A 16,858-nucleotide genomic window follows, 5' to 3' on the forward strand; every position below is an offset into this window, starting at 1 on the left:
GTTGACACTGAGAGATTATTTTCGCTGGTTGGAGAATCTAAAACATTGGAACACTCAAGATAAGGGGCTGAGCATTTGGGACTGAGATGAGGAGAAATTACTTCACTTAAAGGGTTGTGAATCTTTGGAATTCTCTACCCCAGAGGGTTGTGGATGCTCCATCGTTGAATACATTTAAGGCTGCTTTTTGGTCTCTCAGGGAATCAAGGGATATGGTGAGCGGGCGGGAAAGTGGAGTTGAAGCCTAAAATCAGCCATCGTCGTTTTGAATGGCGGAGCAGGTTCTGATCGGGCATATAGTCTACTCCTGCTCCTATTTCTTGTGTTCTTGTGTTCAGTATTGCGGCCACCGTTCATATTTTTAATATATGATTTAGAGGAAGAAATTGTGTCCAAATTTTCTACATGTGCAGATGGTACCAAATTGGGAGCACTGGCAAATGATGAATATTAATGTGTACAAATTCAAAAGGATTGTGACAAGCATGTTCAGCAGGAAGAAATTGCAGGTACAGTTTTATACATAGAAATGTAAGGTTGCTAGGGAAGGCTGATTTGGATTATGTGCTAAAAGGGAATTGAGGTATCAGAGCAGGAGAAAGATCTTGGGATTTTAGTGAACAAGTCATTAAAATCATCAGCACAAAGTTCCCAGGCTGTTAACAAAGCAACAATGTGTTGGAATACATAGAAAAGCATAAAACATATAAATCCAGAGTGGTAATTTTAAAACTGCATTTGGCCTTGGTGGGATCATATTTGGAGTATGCTGGCCAGGTTTGGTTTCTCTATTTCAAAAATCGGTGTTGAGTTTTAGATGGGATTGCAACATGGTAGATCACAGAACTGATGTGAATGATGCATGAGTATGGCTTCTTTCTTTATCGAAAAGAAAAGACTGAAATGGGATTTAACAGAAGTATTTAAAATTCTGAAAGGTTTGGACAAAGGGATTCAAGTTACCTTCTCTGCTGTGTACAGAATCTAAGCACAAAGTATCATATTAACAAATTAAAAACATAAAAGTAGGAAGTGCAGTAGAAACTTTTTTTTAAACTAAAATACCATTCAATATACGGAACAAGAAATCTTAATGGGGTTCAAGAAGGAATTAGATTGGCTGTCAACAAATGGAACTCAGGGTTATTAGAAATGAATTAAGGGAATACTATGGATGCACTGAAGGTCTTCTCCTGCCTGAAACTGTAACTGTGTTACAATGTTACTATGTCAGCACTCCAGGACATTATAACAGCTGTAATGGTATATGGTCTGACATTTGCAGCAGTGTGGAGATAACACCAACTCTTTGCTGGCATTACATTGTTTTTATTCGTTCATTTGTGGGATGTGGGCGTCGCTGGCTATGCCAGCATTTATTGCCCATCCCTGATGGCTATTTCTTCACTAATATCTCTAAAGAAAGCAGAAGTGCTGTAATTATTTACTGGACACAAGGCAGATTCGAAGGTTTTGTTGGACAGCTGCAGGCAATGACCAAATAGGGATATTTAAGCATCTAATTTTTTTTCTTTACTGTTTGTGGGACCATCTGATTGCCTAACACATGCCCAAACATCAGAAAAGCAACTGTTTTACATCTTTGTACAAATATTTAAAATATTTCCAAACAATGTGAAGATGTAATACAAAGATACCATAGCTAGCTATGAACCAACATAACATCAAAGGAATTAGATGGTCCCACAAATGGTAAAGAAAAAAGTCATATGCATTTATGCCTAAAGTTTCACATTTGCTCAGTGGTCAATGTTTGCTGTGCCGTCAAGGGATGCAGTGAACAAAGGCTGGAGGTTCCACATAAAAAAGTAAAAATTAGAAACTGAGCTACAGTGAACAGCTTTTGCAGACTTCCGAGCAGTTAGTTTAGGAGCAGTAATGATTCACGATTTGCAAGGCTTGACTGAAATACAGCTTCAAACTGTAAAATCTCTGATTTTTCATATGAAATACAAACATACAAACATACGAATTAGGAGCAGGAGTAGGCCACAAAACCCCTCAAGCTTGCTCCGCCATTCAATAAGTTCATAGCTGAACTGATTACTACACATTTCCACCTACCCCCAATAACCTTCCACCCCCTTCCTTGTCAAGAATCTATCTACCTCTGCCTTAATGTTAGATAGGCATATATATTATGAACTTCGTTATCAGTGTTCTGAAAAGAATTTCCTTCTTTTGTCCCCTGGGATAAAGAATTACACAATTACTTGTTGGAGGTGGCTGATAGATTCTCCGGGATATTAATAAACCAGCTAGAATCAGGATCCAATCTGATCAATAAAAGCAAAATACTGTAGATGCTGGAAATATGAAATAAAAACAGAAAGTGCTGGAAGTACTCAGCAGGTCAGGCAGCATCAGAGGAGAGAGAAGAAGAGTTAATGTTTCAGGTCTGTAACCTTTCATCAGAACAGTCAGCATTTTCTGTTTTTATTCCAATCTAATCAAGTTGGATTGGCTGGTACTTCAGGTTTTCAAAGTAATTGTCATGTAAGTAAGTTGGCCACAGTGGGGATAGATAGAAATCCTTGTTGGTGATTACTACAATCATTAAAGAGATTGTCACATCAGCTGGAAATTCAAATAGACTTTTGGAGAAAAATTGGATAAGCCCCGAAAGTGGGCATGGGGATTGCGATGCACGTTCATTGCCTGCTAATTTCAATAGCAGTGGCAAGCAGTCCAGAGCTAAATACTGGCATTTACCGACTATGTGGAAAATTGCCCAGGTACATTGTATCCCACAAAAAGCAGGACAAATCCAATCTGACCAATTACGATCCCATCAGTCTACTCTCAGTCATTGGAAAAGTGATGGAAGGTGTCATTGGCAATGCCATCAAGCACCTCCTACACTTACCGATGCTCAGTTTGGGTCCTGTCAGGGTCAAAACATGGACAAAAGAGCTGAATTCAAGAGGTGAAGTGAGTGACATCAAGGCAGCATTTGACTAGTGTGACATCAGGAACCCGAGCAAAATCGGGGAAAATTCCCTGGTTGGAGTCGTACCTAGCACCAAGGAAGATGTTTATGGTTTTTGGAGGCTAAATATCTAAGCCCAGGGTATCGCTGCAGGAGTTCCTCAGGATAGTATCCTAGGCCCAAGCAGATACTGAAGTAGCCCATTTCCAGATGCAGCAAGACCTGGACACTATTCAGGCTTGGGCTGATAAGTGCCAAGTAACATTCATGCCATACAAGGGCCAGGCAATGACCATCTCCAACAAGAGAGAATCTTATCCATCTCCCCTGATTATTCAACGGCATTACCATCACTGAATACTGCACCATTAACATCCTGGGGGGCTTACCATTGACCAGAAACTTATTTGGATCAGTTATATAAATACTGTGGCTACAAGAACAGGTCAGAGGCTGGGAATTCTCTGGCGAGTAACTCACCTCCTGATTCCCCAAAGCCTGCCCACCATCTACAAGGCACAAGTCAAGAGTGTGATGGAATACACTTGCCTGGATGGGTGCAGCTCCAACGATACTCAAGAAGCTCAACGTCATCCAGGACAAAGCAGCCCGTTTGATTGGCACCCCATCCACTACCTTAAACATTCACTCCCTTCACCACCAACACACAGTGGCAGCAGTGTGTACCATGTACAAGATACATTGTAGCAACTCACCAAGCCTCCTTCGACAGCACCTTCCAAAACCATGGCCTCTACCACCTAGAAGAACAAGGGCAACAGATGCATAGGAATACCACCATCTGCAAGTTCCCCTCCAAGCCACACGCCATCCTGACTTGGAACTATATTGCTGTTCCTTCACTGTCACTGGGTCAATGACCTGGAGCCTCCTACTTAGCAGCCTTGTGGGTGTGCCTAAATCAGATGGACTGCTGTAGTTCAAGAAGGCGGCTCACCACCTCCCTCTCAAGGGCAATTAGGGACGGGCAAGAAATGCTAGCCTTGCCAGTGACACTCACATCCCATGAAAGAATAAAAAAAAAATGCTACTCAGTGACTGCACACCTCAGCAGGCGGCCCATGTTAATACAAAGCTCGTGCCATTTAAAGCTAGCCTGCATCTCTAATAGGGGAGGTGCGTTCTGGCTGCAGCAGATTTTGGAAGTGGCTGGGGTGTGTTTGGCCTGCAAGAAGAGTGAATATGGCTCCTAGGTCCTCTGATGTAGCACTAAAGGCCTTGGTGCAGGAGGTGGACAGGAGGACAGAGGTCCTCTATCTACAGGCCCTTCAGACAAACACTGAGAAGGCAGTGGGAGCAGATAGCTGTTGCAGTCAATGCCAGCAGTGTAACCCCAAGGATGTGGATGCAGTACTGAAAGAAGTTCAATTACCTCACACGAGTGGTCATGGTCAGTGAATACATCTTCAAATGCCATATCCTTGTAAATGAATCACGCATCTCACATACTGCTCCATTCACCACCCCTCTGCACTCACATTTTCTATCAATCATGACTCATACTCCACATTCATAGCTTCTCCTGACCCTCACACAAATACCACTGCTGCAAGCCTCACAGCCACATCTCATAACATGCACACAGTATCACATATTCAGCTATGATAGGTACATCACCCAAACAGATTGCACTGTTACACTTCCCTACCTCTTGCAGGACAAGGCGGTGCACAACCACAGGCAGCAGCAACTAACCAGCATGGATGTATGCCCTCACCCCATGGAGGAGATAGTGCTTGCTCTCATTGGAGCAGCCACAAAATGAGAGTCTGGCCAGCAGTGGGACTGAAACCACAGAGGATGGCAGGGTGTTCCTACTTAATTCACTGTTATGGTCAAGTGAGGAGGGGTCGAAGGGCTTCTCTCTTTTTCCTCTCCTTGTTAGACTACAGGTCTAATTCTTTCTCAAAGTGAATATAGTGGCCAATTCAGTAGGTGTTTGATAACTTACTTGCTATGATCGTAACAAGAACCAATTGGACAGGTTTTCTTGAGTTAACAAAGAAAGAGCTTAACTTTATTCTACCTCAACCAAACTAATAAAAGAACAAACAATGCATAAACTTTTACTCTCACACACACACTGGAGGTTTACACACACACAAATAGGTTACAGAGTGGGGAAAGGTAGATTGGTTGAATTAGAGTCCATAAAACAAAAGGTATGTGAAGTTTGGTGATTCGGCTGGCTTCCTGATGAATTCAGTGGTCCTGAGGCTTTGAGTTTGAAGAGGTAGATGACTGGTTCGGTGAGTCTCTTGGAGATATCAATGCAGATGATTTCCTCCAATGGGGTTTCTGATTGTAGCTGGAGTACGCAAAGGTGGTCAGTCACAAGCAGGATTTGAAAGCTTTCAAGTTGGAATGGAGGGAGACTGAGAGAGAGAGAGAGAGAGAGAGAGAGAGAGGGACCCCCACTTATGGTCTGCTCATGTCAGAGTCCAGTTGCTTCTTCTCTGCTGCAGAGAAAAACACCAGCTTAAAACCACAGATGGGGAGGGGCTTGCCACATGACAGTCACTCAGTCAGTCATTCAAACGTAGCAGTTAGCAGTATTTCTCTGCTTGCTGAGAGGACTGGTAGTACCTTTAAACTTCCTGGGTCTTGGTTCTTGCTGGGGACTGAGCAGACATTTTGTCTCTCTCCTTACAGTCCTTTGCAATATAGGACACAGTGTAACAAGACTAGGTGATCATCTTAAGCTGAAAGGATGACTTTGCTGGCAGCTTGTTTTTTAAAAAATGTCTTTAAAAAATAAATTCAGATCTCTAGTCAATGGATTAAAGAAAATTATTATTCAACAAAACACAATGGTGTAACACCACCTTCTCACATCATACTTCCCCGTCATCACACAATCTCTTCTGATTTACAAGCTGCAGATGGTGTAGACATGGATCGCTTGCTTCCCTCTCTTCCTGCATTGCAACCCTACCCTTGTGCTTTATCCTTTGAGACACCCATCAGCTGCCACCTGGCCAGGCAGTGGTTTAGTGCAGGAGCATGTAGTCTAAGAGGAACAAAATATTGATGATGAAACGGCGTCACCTAATCATACACTCATAACCACCAGCTAAGTAAGATATTAGTACTGTGCCTACTTTATAGGGGAGCATAGAGCTGGGATTTGCACATGGTGAGCCACCAGGCACGAGTGGCTTGCAGGCAGGGTGGAGGAAAGGGTCGCATAGATGCCAGCTCACTGGAGGGCGAGGTCGCACATGAGTTCTGCTGCAGGGGACTCAGATGAGGACTTTGATAGGGCAGCATACAGAAAAAGGCTGATGGGAATGCACAATGAAATTGCTGGTGCATTGGCAGGCCTCATAGAAAACCTGCAGTCAACGCCAATATGCATGGAAGAGTCCAACACCAACTTGGCACAGGGCTTTGTCAAGGAATCTGGCCATAATGAGGGGATATAAGGTTAAAAGAGTTATTTCCCTATGAATTAGGGATTAAAAAATTAAAAGCAGGATTCATCTTCCCAAAAGGTTAAAAAGGTTCATCGGCATATCTTTGACATGCCTCTGTGTTGAAGGGCTTGCCTCATCTTAGAACATGGAGGCAGCTTCTGATCAGAGGAATTCATTTCTAAAAGTCATGAAGCTCATCACATGGTAAAACATTGATAACACTGTTTTATAAATGGTCACACAAGGTACCACAGTGTAATAGTTGATAAAAAAACGTTTTATGCGGACAGCCCTTAACCAGAGTCAACTGAATTTTTGACAAATCTGACCAAACCCAAGAAACTGAATTATGGGGCTGAATTTTATGATCATGCCGCTGGGGCAGCGGCAGGTGTGCAAAATGCCGACACTCCCGCTTGCCCCGTGATCAGCTGCATTGCTGTGATTATGTGGCAGGTGGTCATTTTGGATAATAGCGGCAGCCATTTCCCCCCCCTCCCCACCACCCCCCAGTCATGTGGCGGGGCGGAAATGGAGATGTCGTTCATGGCGTCACCTGATGTAGGACCAGGCGCTGGCACCATCTTTAAAAGCCTATCAGCCTTGCATTCACTGTCTCCATGTATTCTATAGAAGCTCACTGAAACAACACTTCTGTGCTATTCCAAAAAGTTGAAACTCAGCAAGCCACCCCACTGGACATCCTTCTGATCATGTCAGAGATCTGAGCAAGGTTGGCCCCACAGTTCAGCGATGCCTCCCTGATTATTTTCCTCCAAGCTGCAAGGGAAAGGTGGGAGGTCCTTTTTCCCAGTGGTGGAAGAAGAGGTCCTCCCGCCTGACCAAGCAAGCATGGACAGAGATTGCAGAGGAGGTTAGTAGCCGTGGGGTCACCCAAAGAAACTGGGTCCAAAGTAGGAAGTGGGTTAATGACCTCCTGCATTCAGCAAAGATAAGTGGCACGTTCCAAAATTGCTTGGCATGATCTGGTTGTCACTACACAGTATGCTTCATGGGTGCCACTACCATTTCAAAGACAGGGAGGTCATAGCAGATTGATGACAGATGACTGGCTGCATGTGAATCAAGTCTCCCTCATTAGTACCTCAGAGCAAATTAGACCCATGACAGGTTGAGTCAGTATGCTAGACAAAGCATCCCCCAAGTGCTGATTAAGCGCTCATGTTAGTAGAACTGTGATGTTAATGTTTGGCAATGTTCAAAATCTGCATCCTTGCACTTGGAGGAGGGCCCATAACAGGAGGGAGATGGCCAGGACATGTGGCGGAGTGTCTGACCTGTGTCCTTTAATTCAAGCCGAAGAGGAGGAACTGCAACTATCCGGGGGCCAAAAGGGATGCACCATCTCAGACGTGGAGCTCAGGGTCCCAGTGCAAGACAGTGATTATTGCTGATCAGATAAAAATGAAATAGTCGCGGTGAGTTAGCTCTGTCATGCTGTCCTTAATGGGATATGTGTAACCTAACCAACACATATGTTGTTTTCATTGTATCTTGCAGGTCTCTGTTCGCAGGAGACCACACACCCCGAGAGACTGACGACAATCTCTGAGGACGAGGAGCACTCAGTGGATGCCCCATCCCATGACTCTCCTGCACCTTCCACCAACGCAGCTACTTTCACCTCAGTGGGAATCCGCTCAGCATTACAATCAGGGTCACAATATGATGAGCGCACAAGTGCCCAAGCAGCTGGCTGACGCTGAGAAAGCCGAGGCCTTTGACAGTCGGAGGATTGTGGGTGGCCAGGACCAAGCTGAACCTTAGGCTGATGACGAGCTTCTGGTGTCAGCAGCATAGGGCCTGCTGGATCTCCCAGCTGTAAGGCAACATCTGGCAGAGATGACAGAGGCAATGCATAGCCTTGAGTGGATGGTAAGGAAGTCCATCCATGCCATGACTGCTGCCATGTCCCAAGCATATGAGCTTATGGCTTCATCCATTGAGAGGTTGGTGACCCTCTTGGAGACCCACATTCCACAGATGCACAATGACTGCAAACCCTCACCTTGGCCATGAGGTCCATTTAGCAGTTGCAGGGTGAGAGAACGTCCAGGAGTGCAGCGAATGTTCCAGCTCCTAGTTTTTCTCTGGTGAGCAGAAAGGCTTCAAGGAGCCTTGAGAAGGAGGAGGAGAGGACAAGTTCTGCATCTTGGGTCTGCCCTCAGGGCGATTTGAGTGTGCACACCAGCTCCTCATCCCCTCTGCCAGTGAGCCAAGCTCCAGCAGCCACAATGCCTGAGTGCACCCCTGCACCAGTGCAGGTATCCTCCAGGCAGCTGGGGTCCTCCAGGCCTCAGGATCCCAGAGGATGCCTGCCGAAGTCATCCCAAGCCAAGGGCATCATGATCAGCAGCCTGCCTGCAGTCCAGCTGCTGTCGTGGGGATGTACCATGCAGGAGCACATGCAAACATATAAAAAAAGACACCTTTACACATGGGTATTCACGGGTGAAGTAGATATCTCATGTTTAATGTAATTAAAGGTTCATTGGTGCAAATCCTCAGCCTTCATTGATGGATAACCATATTCCACCGTGGCATGATTGTGACCAGTGAAATCCCCTCAAATGGTTTACTGCATTGGCAAAGTGACCACTGACATCATTAACATGCCAATGAGCATGATTGTTTCCTTACTCGAATTATGTCACATGGGCACTGGCAGAATTGAATGTTGCCATTCATGCTGGTGAGCAAGATAGTAGGAAGGCAGAAAACGTGACACTACATGCATGAAGGTGAGTTTTTGTCAGAAGTATATTTATAGCAAGTCATGGATTTTGGAAATGCTCCATTATAAGCCTCTGCCTTGTTTCCCTTGCGCGTTGCTCAAGATGTTTGCCCTGTATCACTCTGCTAGGACCTTCCATGGTTGCTTGGCCATGGGTGCTCTCTGTGTCCTCTTTGTCAGAGGAAGTCTCATACTCCCACATCTGTTCCTCTTGTAAGTCCTCTCCCCCTGCCCACTCCCTTTAGCGCTATGCTATATAGAACGCAGCAGACCACAATGATGAGCCCAACTTCTGTGGGGCATACTGAAGAGCTCCACCAGATCTATTGAGGCAGTGGAACAGCATCTTCAACATACCAATGGCCTGCTTGATGGTTGCTCTGATGGAGCCGTGACATGCATTGTAACGCTCTTCCGCATCATTGCTGGGGTTCTTACAAGTGTCAGAAGCCATGTCCTCAATGGGTAGCCCTTATCCTTGAGAATCCACCCTTGAATGTGAGCGTGGGGACTGAAAAGATGTGGCATCTGGGACTGCCGACACATGAATGAGCCGTGGCAACTTCCCAGGAAGCAGGCACACATTTGTAGGAAGAACTTTCTGTAGTCACATACAAGTTACACATTAATGGAATGAAAACCCTCCCTATTGATGAAGGTGGCTAATTGGTCCATGGGAGCCTTGATGGCCACATGCATGCAGTCTATCGTATCTTGCGCCTGTGGGAATCCCGCAATGGCTCCAAATCCAGTGGCCGTCTTGGCCTGACTCTCAGGGTCTGTCCTGTAGCGGACATACTCGCCAGCCATCCTGAACAGAGCATTGGTCACCTCCTTGATGCAGTGATGTGCTGCGGATTGAAATAACCCACACATGTCCCCAGTGGATTCCTGCAATGATCCAGAGGTATAAAAGTTTAGGGCCACAGGAATCTTCAGGGCCACAGGCATAGGGTGACCACCAAAATCCATTGGTTGCAAATCCTTATTGAGCAGTGTGCAGAGGTCTGTGACCACGTCTCTGGACAGCTGCGTCTTCTCCAGCAGTTCCGCTCAGACATCTGCAGGTATGTCAGGCAAGTTCTATATACTCGCCGCTGTATCTGTGCTCTTCGCTGCATTCTCGGCTGCTGATGCTCTTGTCTGGGAGGCTTCCGATGTGCTGCAGCTGCCCCTTGGGCCCACCTCCGGCGGATTCACCTCAGCACAGTAGGGAGGTCCAAGAAAACAGGGTGAATCATACCCATCTCTATTTTCCTTGAACCTTCGGCTTCCTTCAAAGGTTAAGTTTACCTATCTGGGAAAAGAGATGCTTGAATTTTGATTATGGGAAGCCTACATTAGCTCCATGGTATGCATTGTTGTTGGACCTGCAACATTTCCAAAGATGTGAGCCATCATGAGCAAAGCAAATAAAAACAAGAAACGCTGGAAATACTTAGCAGGTCTGGCAGCATCTGTGGAGAGAGAAGCAGAGTTAACGTTTCAGGTCAGTGGGGAGTTTCCCTGGGACAAGCAAATAGGCCAGAGACTTAATCTATGCAGAAGCCAGAAGGGCGGGCTGTCTCCCTCACTTTCTCTCTCCAGAAGGCCTGGTGTGGGGCATGCGAAGCCTAGCTGCCAGCTGCTACATCCAAGGCGAAGACACTGAGAAGGAAGTCCTCTGCTCAACTGTCTCCAAGAACAACTATCAACGCAGAACTTCAGGACCACGAATTCAACAGGAAGGCTGCTAAAGCTACCAGACCACAGACCGTGTATTAGTTTTATTTGTTCTGGACTTAATCCAACACAAATCTATTCCTCATCACTCTGTAATCTTTTTGTGTGTGTGTGTGTGTGTGTGTGTGTGTGTGTGTGTGTGTGTGTGTGTGTGTGTGTGTGTGTGTGTGTGTGTGTGTGTGTGTGTGTGTGTGTGTGTGTGTGTGCGCGCGTAAGTGTAGCGTAATTTTATTATTTTATTTAGATCGGGTTTAGACTTTTAAGTATAATAAACTCACCTCTTCCTCGTTTAAAGTCAAGAAAATCTGTCCAACTGGTTCTTTTACAATCACAACAAAGGTAAAAGGTAAAACACTGACTGAAGTGATAAGCACATCCACTGTTTAAAATGGAATAAACCCTGTTGCGGTCAAATAAGAGGAAGGATAAGAAGGGAGCCTTGCGACCCCTCCTCACCTGATCGTAACAGTATGGCAATTGGGGTGAGGTGATGATAGTTCTCTCCTTAACTGGGACAGGGATATCTCACTAAACTCTGTAGCCCTCTACTCGGGGATTTAAGGTAAATGTTACTTTAATAATTGATGGATATCTTAAATATTTTACTGTTACAATATTTAGATTTAAAAATTGGATTCTCTACTAGAAACAAGGTAATACATTCTTTCTTTTCCTAGAACTATTAATGTTGCAATTGACTTTCTCACCAACTGTGAATTTAGAAATTATGTTGTCTCACATAATCTTCTATATTGCTAACTTGTGAACCCGTCTCCGTACACTCTTTGGTGGGGACGTACATTACTGAGGAGAGATTCCAGGACCCTTATAATATCCAGGTTATTATAATCTGTCTGAAACTTGTTAAAAAGGCTATCTGGAGGATGGTAATATTCTCATCTGATTCCTTTCCTTTAGGGAGAGTTAGATCAATCCTTCAGACCCATTCAAGTGTCTTTAGGATTTGTCTTTCTTAACCTTAAGTGAGAGTAATCATCTGGGAAATAGGCCTGATCTGGCATAGTCGCAAAAAGGGGCTAGGATTATAATCCACCACAGATTTGCTTGGAGCCCGTCCTTTCCAGAGTGGAATTAGTGGCCAACACAGGACAGGCACTCAGTGAATGCATAAGGGTGATTAGCTTACTCTTGTATGGAATATTGGATGGTTTGATTGATAAACGTTTGTTTAGGATTGTTGTTTTGTGGTGGCTTTTGTTGCAGTATTGTGGCAAAGAGAATGCTGCAATGGTCAGTAACAGAGTAAAGATAAGGCCTGGGAGTGTTGTAGAGTGGGGAATTGGGGTTGTATTTACTGATAGCGCATTTGGATGAGGCGATCATGGACAGTCCGACTGGAAAGGCAAGGCGTTGTTTGCCTCCTCCATCCTCCTCTTCCTCCTCCTCTTCAGCTGCTTGCCTTTTACCTGGTGGCAAGGGGTGTGCCCTCATGATGGCGAGGCTATGCATGATACAGCGGACCATGTCGAATTGTGACACACACTCTGGAGAGTACTGCTGGCTCCTCCACAGCGGTCCGGGAAACAGAAGCATTGTTTGAGCACCCCAGTAGTCTTCTCAATGATGTTTCATGTGGCAGCCAGGTGTGGAATTACTGTGTTTGAGTTGATCCCTGACATCTTTGGCTGCAAGGTGCTGATGTGGCTCTTCTTCCTCTGACTACTCCTCTTTCCGTCAGGTCATCCTCGTCTGATGACAACTGTGATCGCTACTCTGCCTCCTTCAAATGCAGGCCGCTCTGCAGTGCAGTGCTGTGTTATATATATTAGACTTGGATGTTGTGTGAATCTATTCTGTGGAATATTGCAGCGACCACCGCCCCCCCTCCCCCCCCAGCCTAAAGCAGTCCAGACACCTAAAACATTTGCTTGAACATTCCAATTGCATACTCTATAAGGATCCTGTGTGTGCCCTGGCTTCAACCATATCTATGCTGCTCGGACATAGTAAAGGTATGCAGGGGTGTCAGCAACTACGTCTGCAGTGGCTATTCCTTGTCTCTAAGTAGCCACGAGTTCTGCTCTTTTAATGGCTGAGGTCAGTGGGAAAGATGATGTATTGCTGAGCCCTGAAAAAAGGGCATTGTTCCCCTTTCCCCAGGAAACAGAAGCATTGTTTGACCACCCCAGTAGTCTGCTCAATGATGTTTTGTGTGGCAGCATAGTGTGGAATTACTGTGTTTGAGTTGATCCCTGACATCTTTGGCTGCAAGGTGCTGATGTGACCTTCCCCCCCATTTAATGGCTGATGTTTTCTGAAGCTGACTGAAAGGATCCAGTGGCATAAAAAATTCAGGACTTTGATGACTTTGAGGGTCATTGGCATGGCATAACCCATCTGGTCCAACAGACAGTAGAAGTAGGCAACAGTCTTCTTGGAGAAACACAGTCTCTTCCAGCACTGCTCCTCAGAGGTCTAAGAAGTTTGACCTCTAGAACTCTGAATGAGGCATTGCCTTGCCCTCTCCAGTTACCATCTGAGAGACTCTGGTGCTGGTGGGGGTGTTTGCTGAGACTGTTGTTTCTCCTCCTCCTCAAAGAGAACAAAGAAGCAAGAATGCCATCCACAACAAGTGGAGCAATCTGACCAAAACAACAATAACTTGCTATTATATAGTGCATTTAATGTAGCAAAATATCCCAAGCTGCTTCACAGGAGTATTATCTAACAAAATTTGAAACCAAGTCACAAATGGAGGTGTCGAATCTGGTGACCAAAAGCCCCAAATCTTGGACAAAGAGTTAGGTTTTAAGGAGTGCCCTAAAGGAGGAGAAAGATAGGGAAGGGAGGAAATTGCAGAGCTGAGAGTTTAGGCAGCTGAAGGCTCAGCTGGCAATGGTAGATTAATTAAAATTAGGGATGCACAAGAGGCCAGAATTGGAGGACCGCAGAGCTCTGGGAGGGTTGCAGGGATGGAAAAGGTTACAGAGATAGAAAGCGGGTGAGGCCACTGAGGGATTTGAAAACAAGGACGAGAATTTTAAAACTGAGGCATTGTCAGACCAGGAGTCAACGAAGTCTGCAAGCACATAGGTGAAAGGGACTTTGGGCGAGTTAGTTGTAGGAGTGGAGTTTTGGATGAGCTCAAGCTTATGGAGGGTGGACGATGGGAAGCCCGCCAGGACAGAATTGGAATAGTCAAGTCTAGAAGTCTGGAAGTAATAGAGGCATGGTAACAAAATTATAGAAGTAGCAATCCAGAAACTGGAAATTCTCATGGCAAAGCAGGTATCTGCAATTTCAGTGGGGTCGGACATGACATCATTTTAATTAGGACCCCATTTGTCTGGTGATGAATTAAAGTAGCATAGGGTGACAATGGTGTGGGGTGCCCCCAGACACGATTTTAACCCCTCACCCTCATTCCCACTGGGCAGGTTTGGTTAAAACTGGCCCGATAGTGTGTTTTTCCTGAACCCATGTAACCCCTGATGTGAAATTTTGTGTGTAAAAGGGTAACTAGTAATTCTGTGGAATAATCTCTCATTCCTCTACACACAAAATATATATGTTTTGTTTTATAGAAGACGCAGGTCTGCTGATGGAAACCGTACTAAAAACAGAAAGTGCGGGAGATACTCAACAGGTCTGGCAGCATCTGTGGAGACAGAAACAGAGTTAATGTTTCTGTCTCCACAGATGCTGCAGACCTGCTGAGTATTGCCAGCACTTTCTGTTTTTATTTCAGATTTCCAGCGTACACAGTGTTTTGCTTTTATGGAAATGGTACTGTTCTGTAAGCCTGAATTGTCTCACAACTTTTATTTAATGGCCTGAAAATTGAAAACAGTGCAAGTCAGACATGCTGTCCTCCATGCTTGATTCTTCAGTTTGTACTCCAGTTGAGTAAGAGTTTATTCTAGGATCAGTGCCTCACATTTTCAGGGTTATAGTGATGCGGTATTCCACAGACAGTGCGTACATGACTGTAATACAATATCATTTTCTTTATTAATCCAATTCTTTATATGTTTGGATTTTACTATTAAGCTCACAATGTTTATTTAGTCAGAACAAGAATACTTGGGCGACTGCAAAATAAGTTATTCAATATCTGTTGGAAATGCACTCACCTGTAATACTTAGTCAACTCACTTTCTTACATTTCAGTTTGTTAAAGGAAGAGGGAGGAAGAAAGAGAAAGAGCCCATGGAAGTCAATCTTAAAACTGTAAATGTGGAGCAGTGTGGGGCCCCATTCCATTACTTACTATCTAGAATTGTCCAAAGACAAATGCTACAAATAGTGTCACATGAATTCCTGTTTTTATCTCACTATCCTAAGATATTATATTTGTTTTATCTACCTTAGGCAGATGATAGGCTGAGTGAACACTGTCAGTATTTGAACCCAGGACCAGTGTTCAAATGGCCGAGCTATCTAGCATCTCATTTTCATTTAATGAAGTACATAAACTTTATAGAAAAATTTATTTAGCAATTGACTATTAATATTAGATGTAAACCAGGTATTGATGAAATGAAAAATATCAAATAATATTTTAATCTGACTAACATTCACCTACCTCTCATTGCCCTCTTCTACCACAGGGAGTGGGGGTAGCTGTGTCTGTGGGTTGTGGGGGCTGCCTTGCATATTGTGCACAGGAGACGGATGGTTTGGAGGATGGGAGGCAGGAATGATGCCCGTTGCTGTTCCACATCGGCTTGAATGTGTGCTGGAAAACATTCCTGAAAGACATAAAAATGTAGCATTACTTAATACAGACAGAATTGCTCTCGGTCACAATACAGTCACTGTGAAATAAAATAATAGATCTCCTGTCCTGGGAATAACAAATGTTGTCTTGGTATGAAAAATTATCAGGTTCAACTTTGAGCAATTGAAAAAATAATTGAATAAATGTTCCTTTAAAAAAAATCTGAATTTGAATATAGAATTGTCAGCAAATTTTGGAAGAGCACAGTATAGCTAACTTCATTGGTTCCTACAAGTGAGTTGAAGGATTTTCAATTATCCATGTTTGAAATAACCTGAGAAGGTTTTGAGTTCCTACTGTATTGCCCATTCTGAAAATGTTAAGTGTCTGTAAATTATCCAGACTTTTAGGATTCAAAACAGACCCGTCCTTTTCGGTGAGGAAAAATGTTTAAGATTCACAAAATTCAACACTTTAAAAGCAGAGCAATTAGGTACAAAAAAAACTGTAAATTACAGTATAAAACTATGTATATTGTAGCAGTTTGATACAACGGAGCGGCATACTAGGCTATTTCAGAGGGCAGTTAAGAGTTAACCACATTGCTGTGGTTCTGGAGTCATATGTAGGCCAGCCTGGGGAAGGACGGCAGATTTTCTTCCCTGAAGGTCATTAGCGAAGCAGATAGGTTTTTACGACAATTCGGTAGTTTCATAGTCACCATTACTGAGACTAGCTTTTAATTTCATATTTAATAATTAATTGAATTTAAATTCCACCAGCTGTCCAGAGCATTAGTCAGGGCCTCTGGTCCAGTAACATTATCACTGTGCCATCGGTGCACAGTGGCAGCAGTGTGTACTATATACAGTATGCACTGCAGCAACTCACCAAGGCTCCTTTGACAGCACCTTTCAAACCCGCAACCTCTACCACCTAGACGGACGAAGGCAGCAAACGCATGGGAACACCACCACCTTCAAGTTCCCCTCCAAGCCGCAGATCATCCTGACTTGGAACTATATCACAGTTCTTTCACTGTCGCTGGGTCAAAAACTTTGAATTCTTCCCAACAGCACTGTGGGTGTACTTGCACCAAATGGACTGCAGCATTCAAGAACACAGCTCACCAGCACCTTCTCAAAGGCAATGAGGAATGGGCAACAAATGCTGACCTTGCCAGTGATACTCACCTCCGATGAAAGAATAAAATAAAAAAATTACAATGTGCACAAATTACAGTACAAATCTAAAAAGATTATAATACAATTCTGCTGCTGCTGCTGATGGCCTACAGCACATCAAGGATGCCC

At 44.3% G+C, this 16,858-nt stretch overlaps 1 protein-coding gene across 2 annotated transcripts in view; it reads right to left on the minus strand.

Annotated features, from left to right (window-relative positions):
- Positions 1–16,858, minus strand: part of LOC137369267 (zinc finger protein GLIS3-like) — a 927,786-nt gene that overhangs the window by 106,166 nt on the left and 804,762 nt on the right. For both annotated transcript variants that reach the window (XM_068030232.1, XM_068030233.1), the window contains exon 8: positions 15,411–15,576. In XM_068030232.1, coding sequence (XP_067886333.1) covers positions 15,411–15,576 — 166 coding nt within the window. The remainder of the gene's footprint in view (positions 1–15,410; positions 15,577–16,858) is intronic.

Source organism: Heterodontus francisci, chromosome 4 (assembly GCF_036365525.1).
Source record: "Heterodontus francisci isolate sHetFra1 chromosome 4, sHetFra1.hap1, whole genome shotgun sequence".
Classification (NCBI taxonomy): Eukaryota; Metazoa; Chordata; class Chondrichthyes; order Heterodontiformes; family Heterodontidae; genus Heterodontus; species Heterodontus francisci.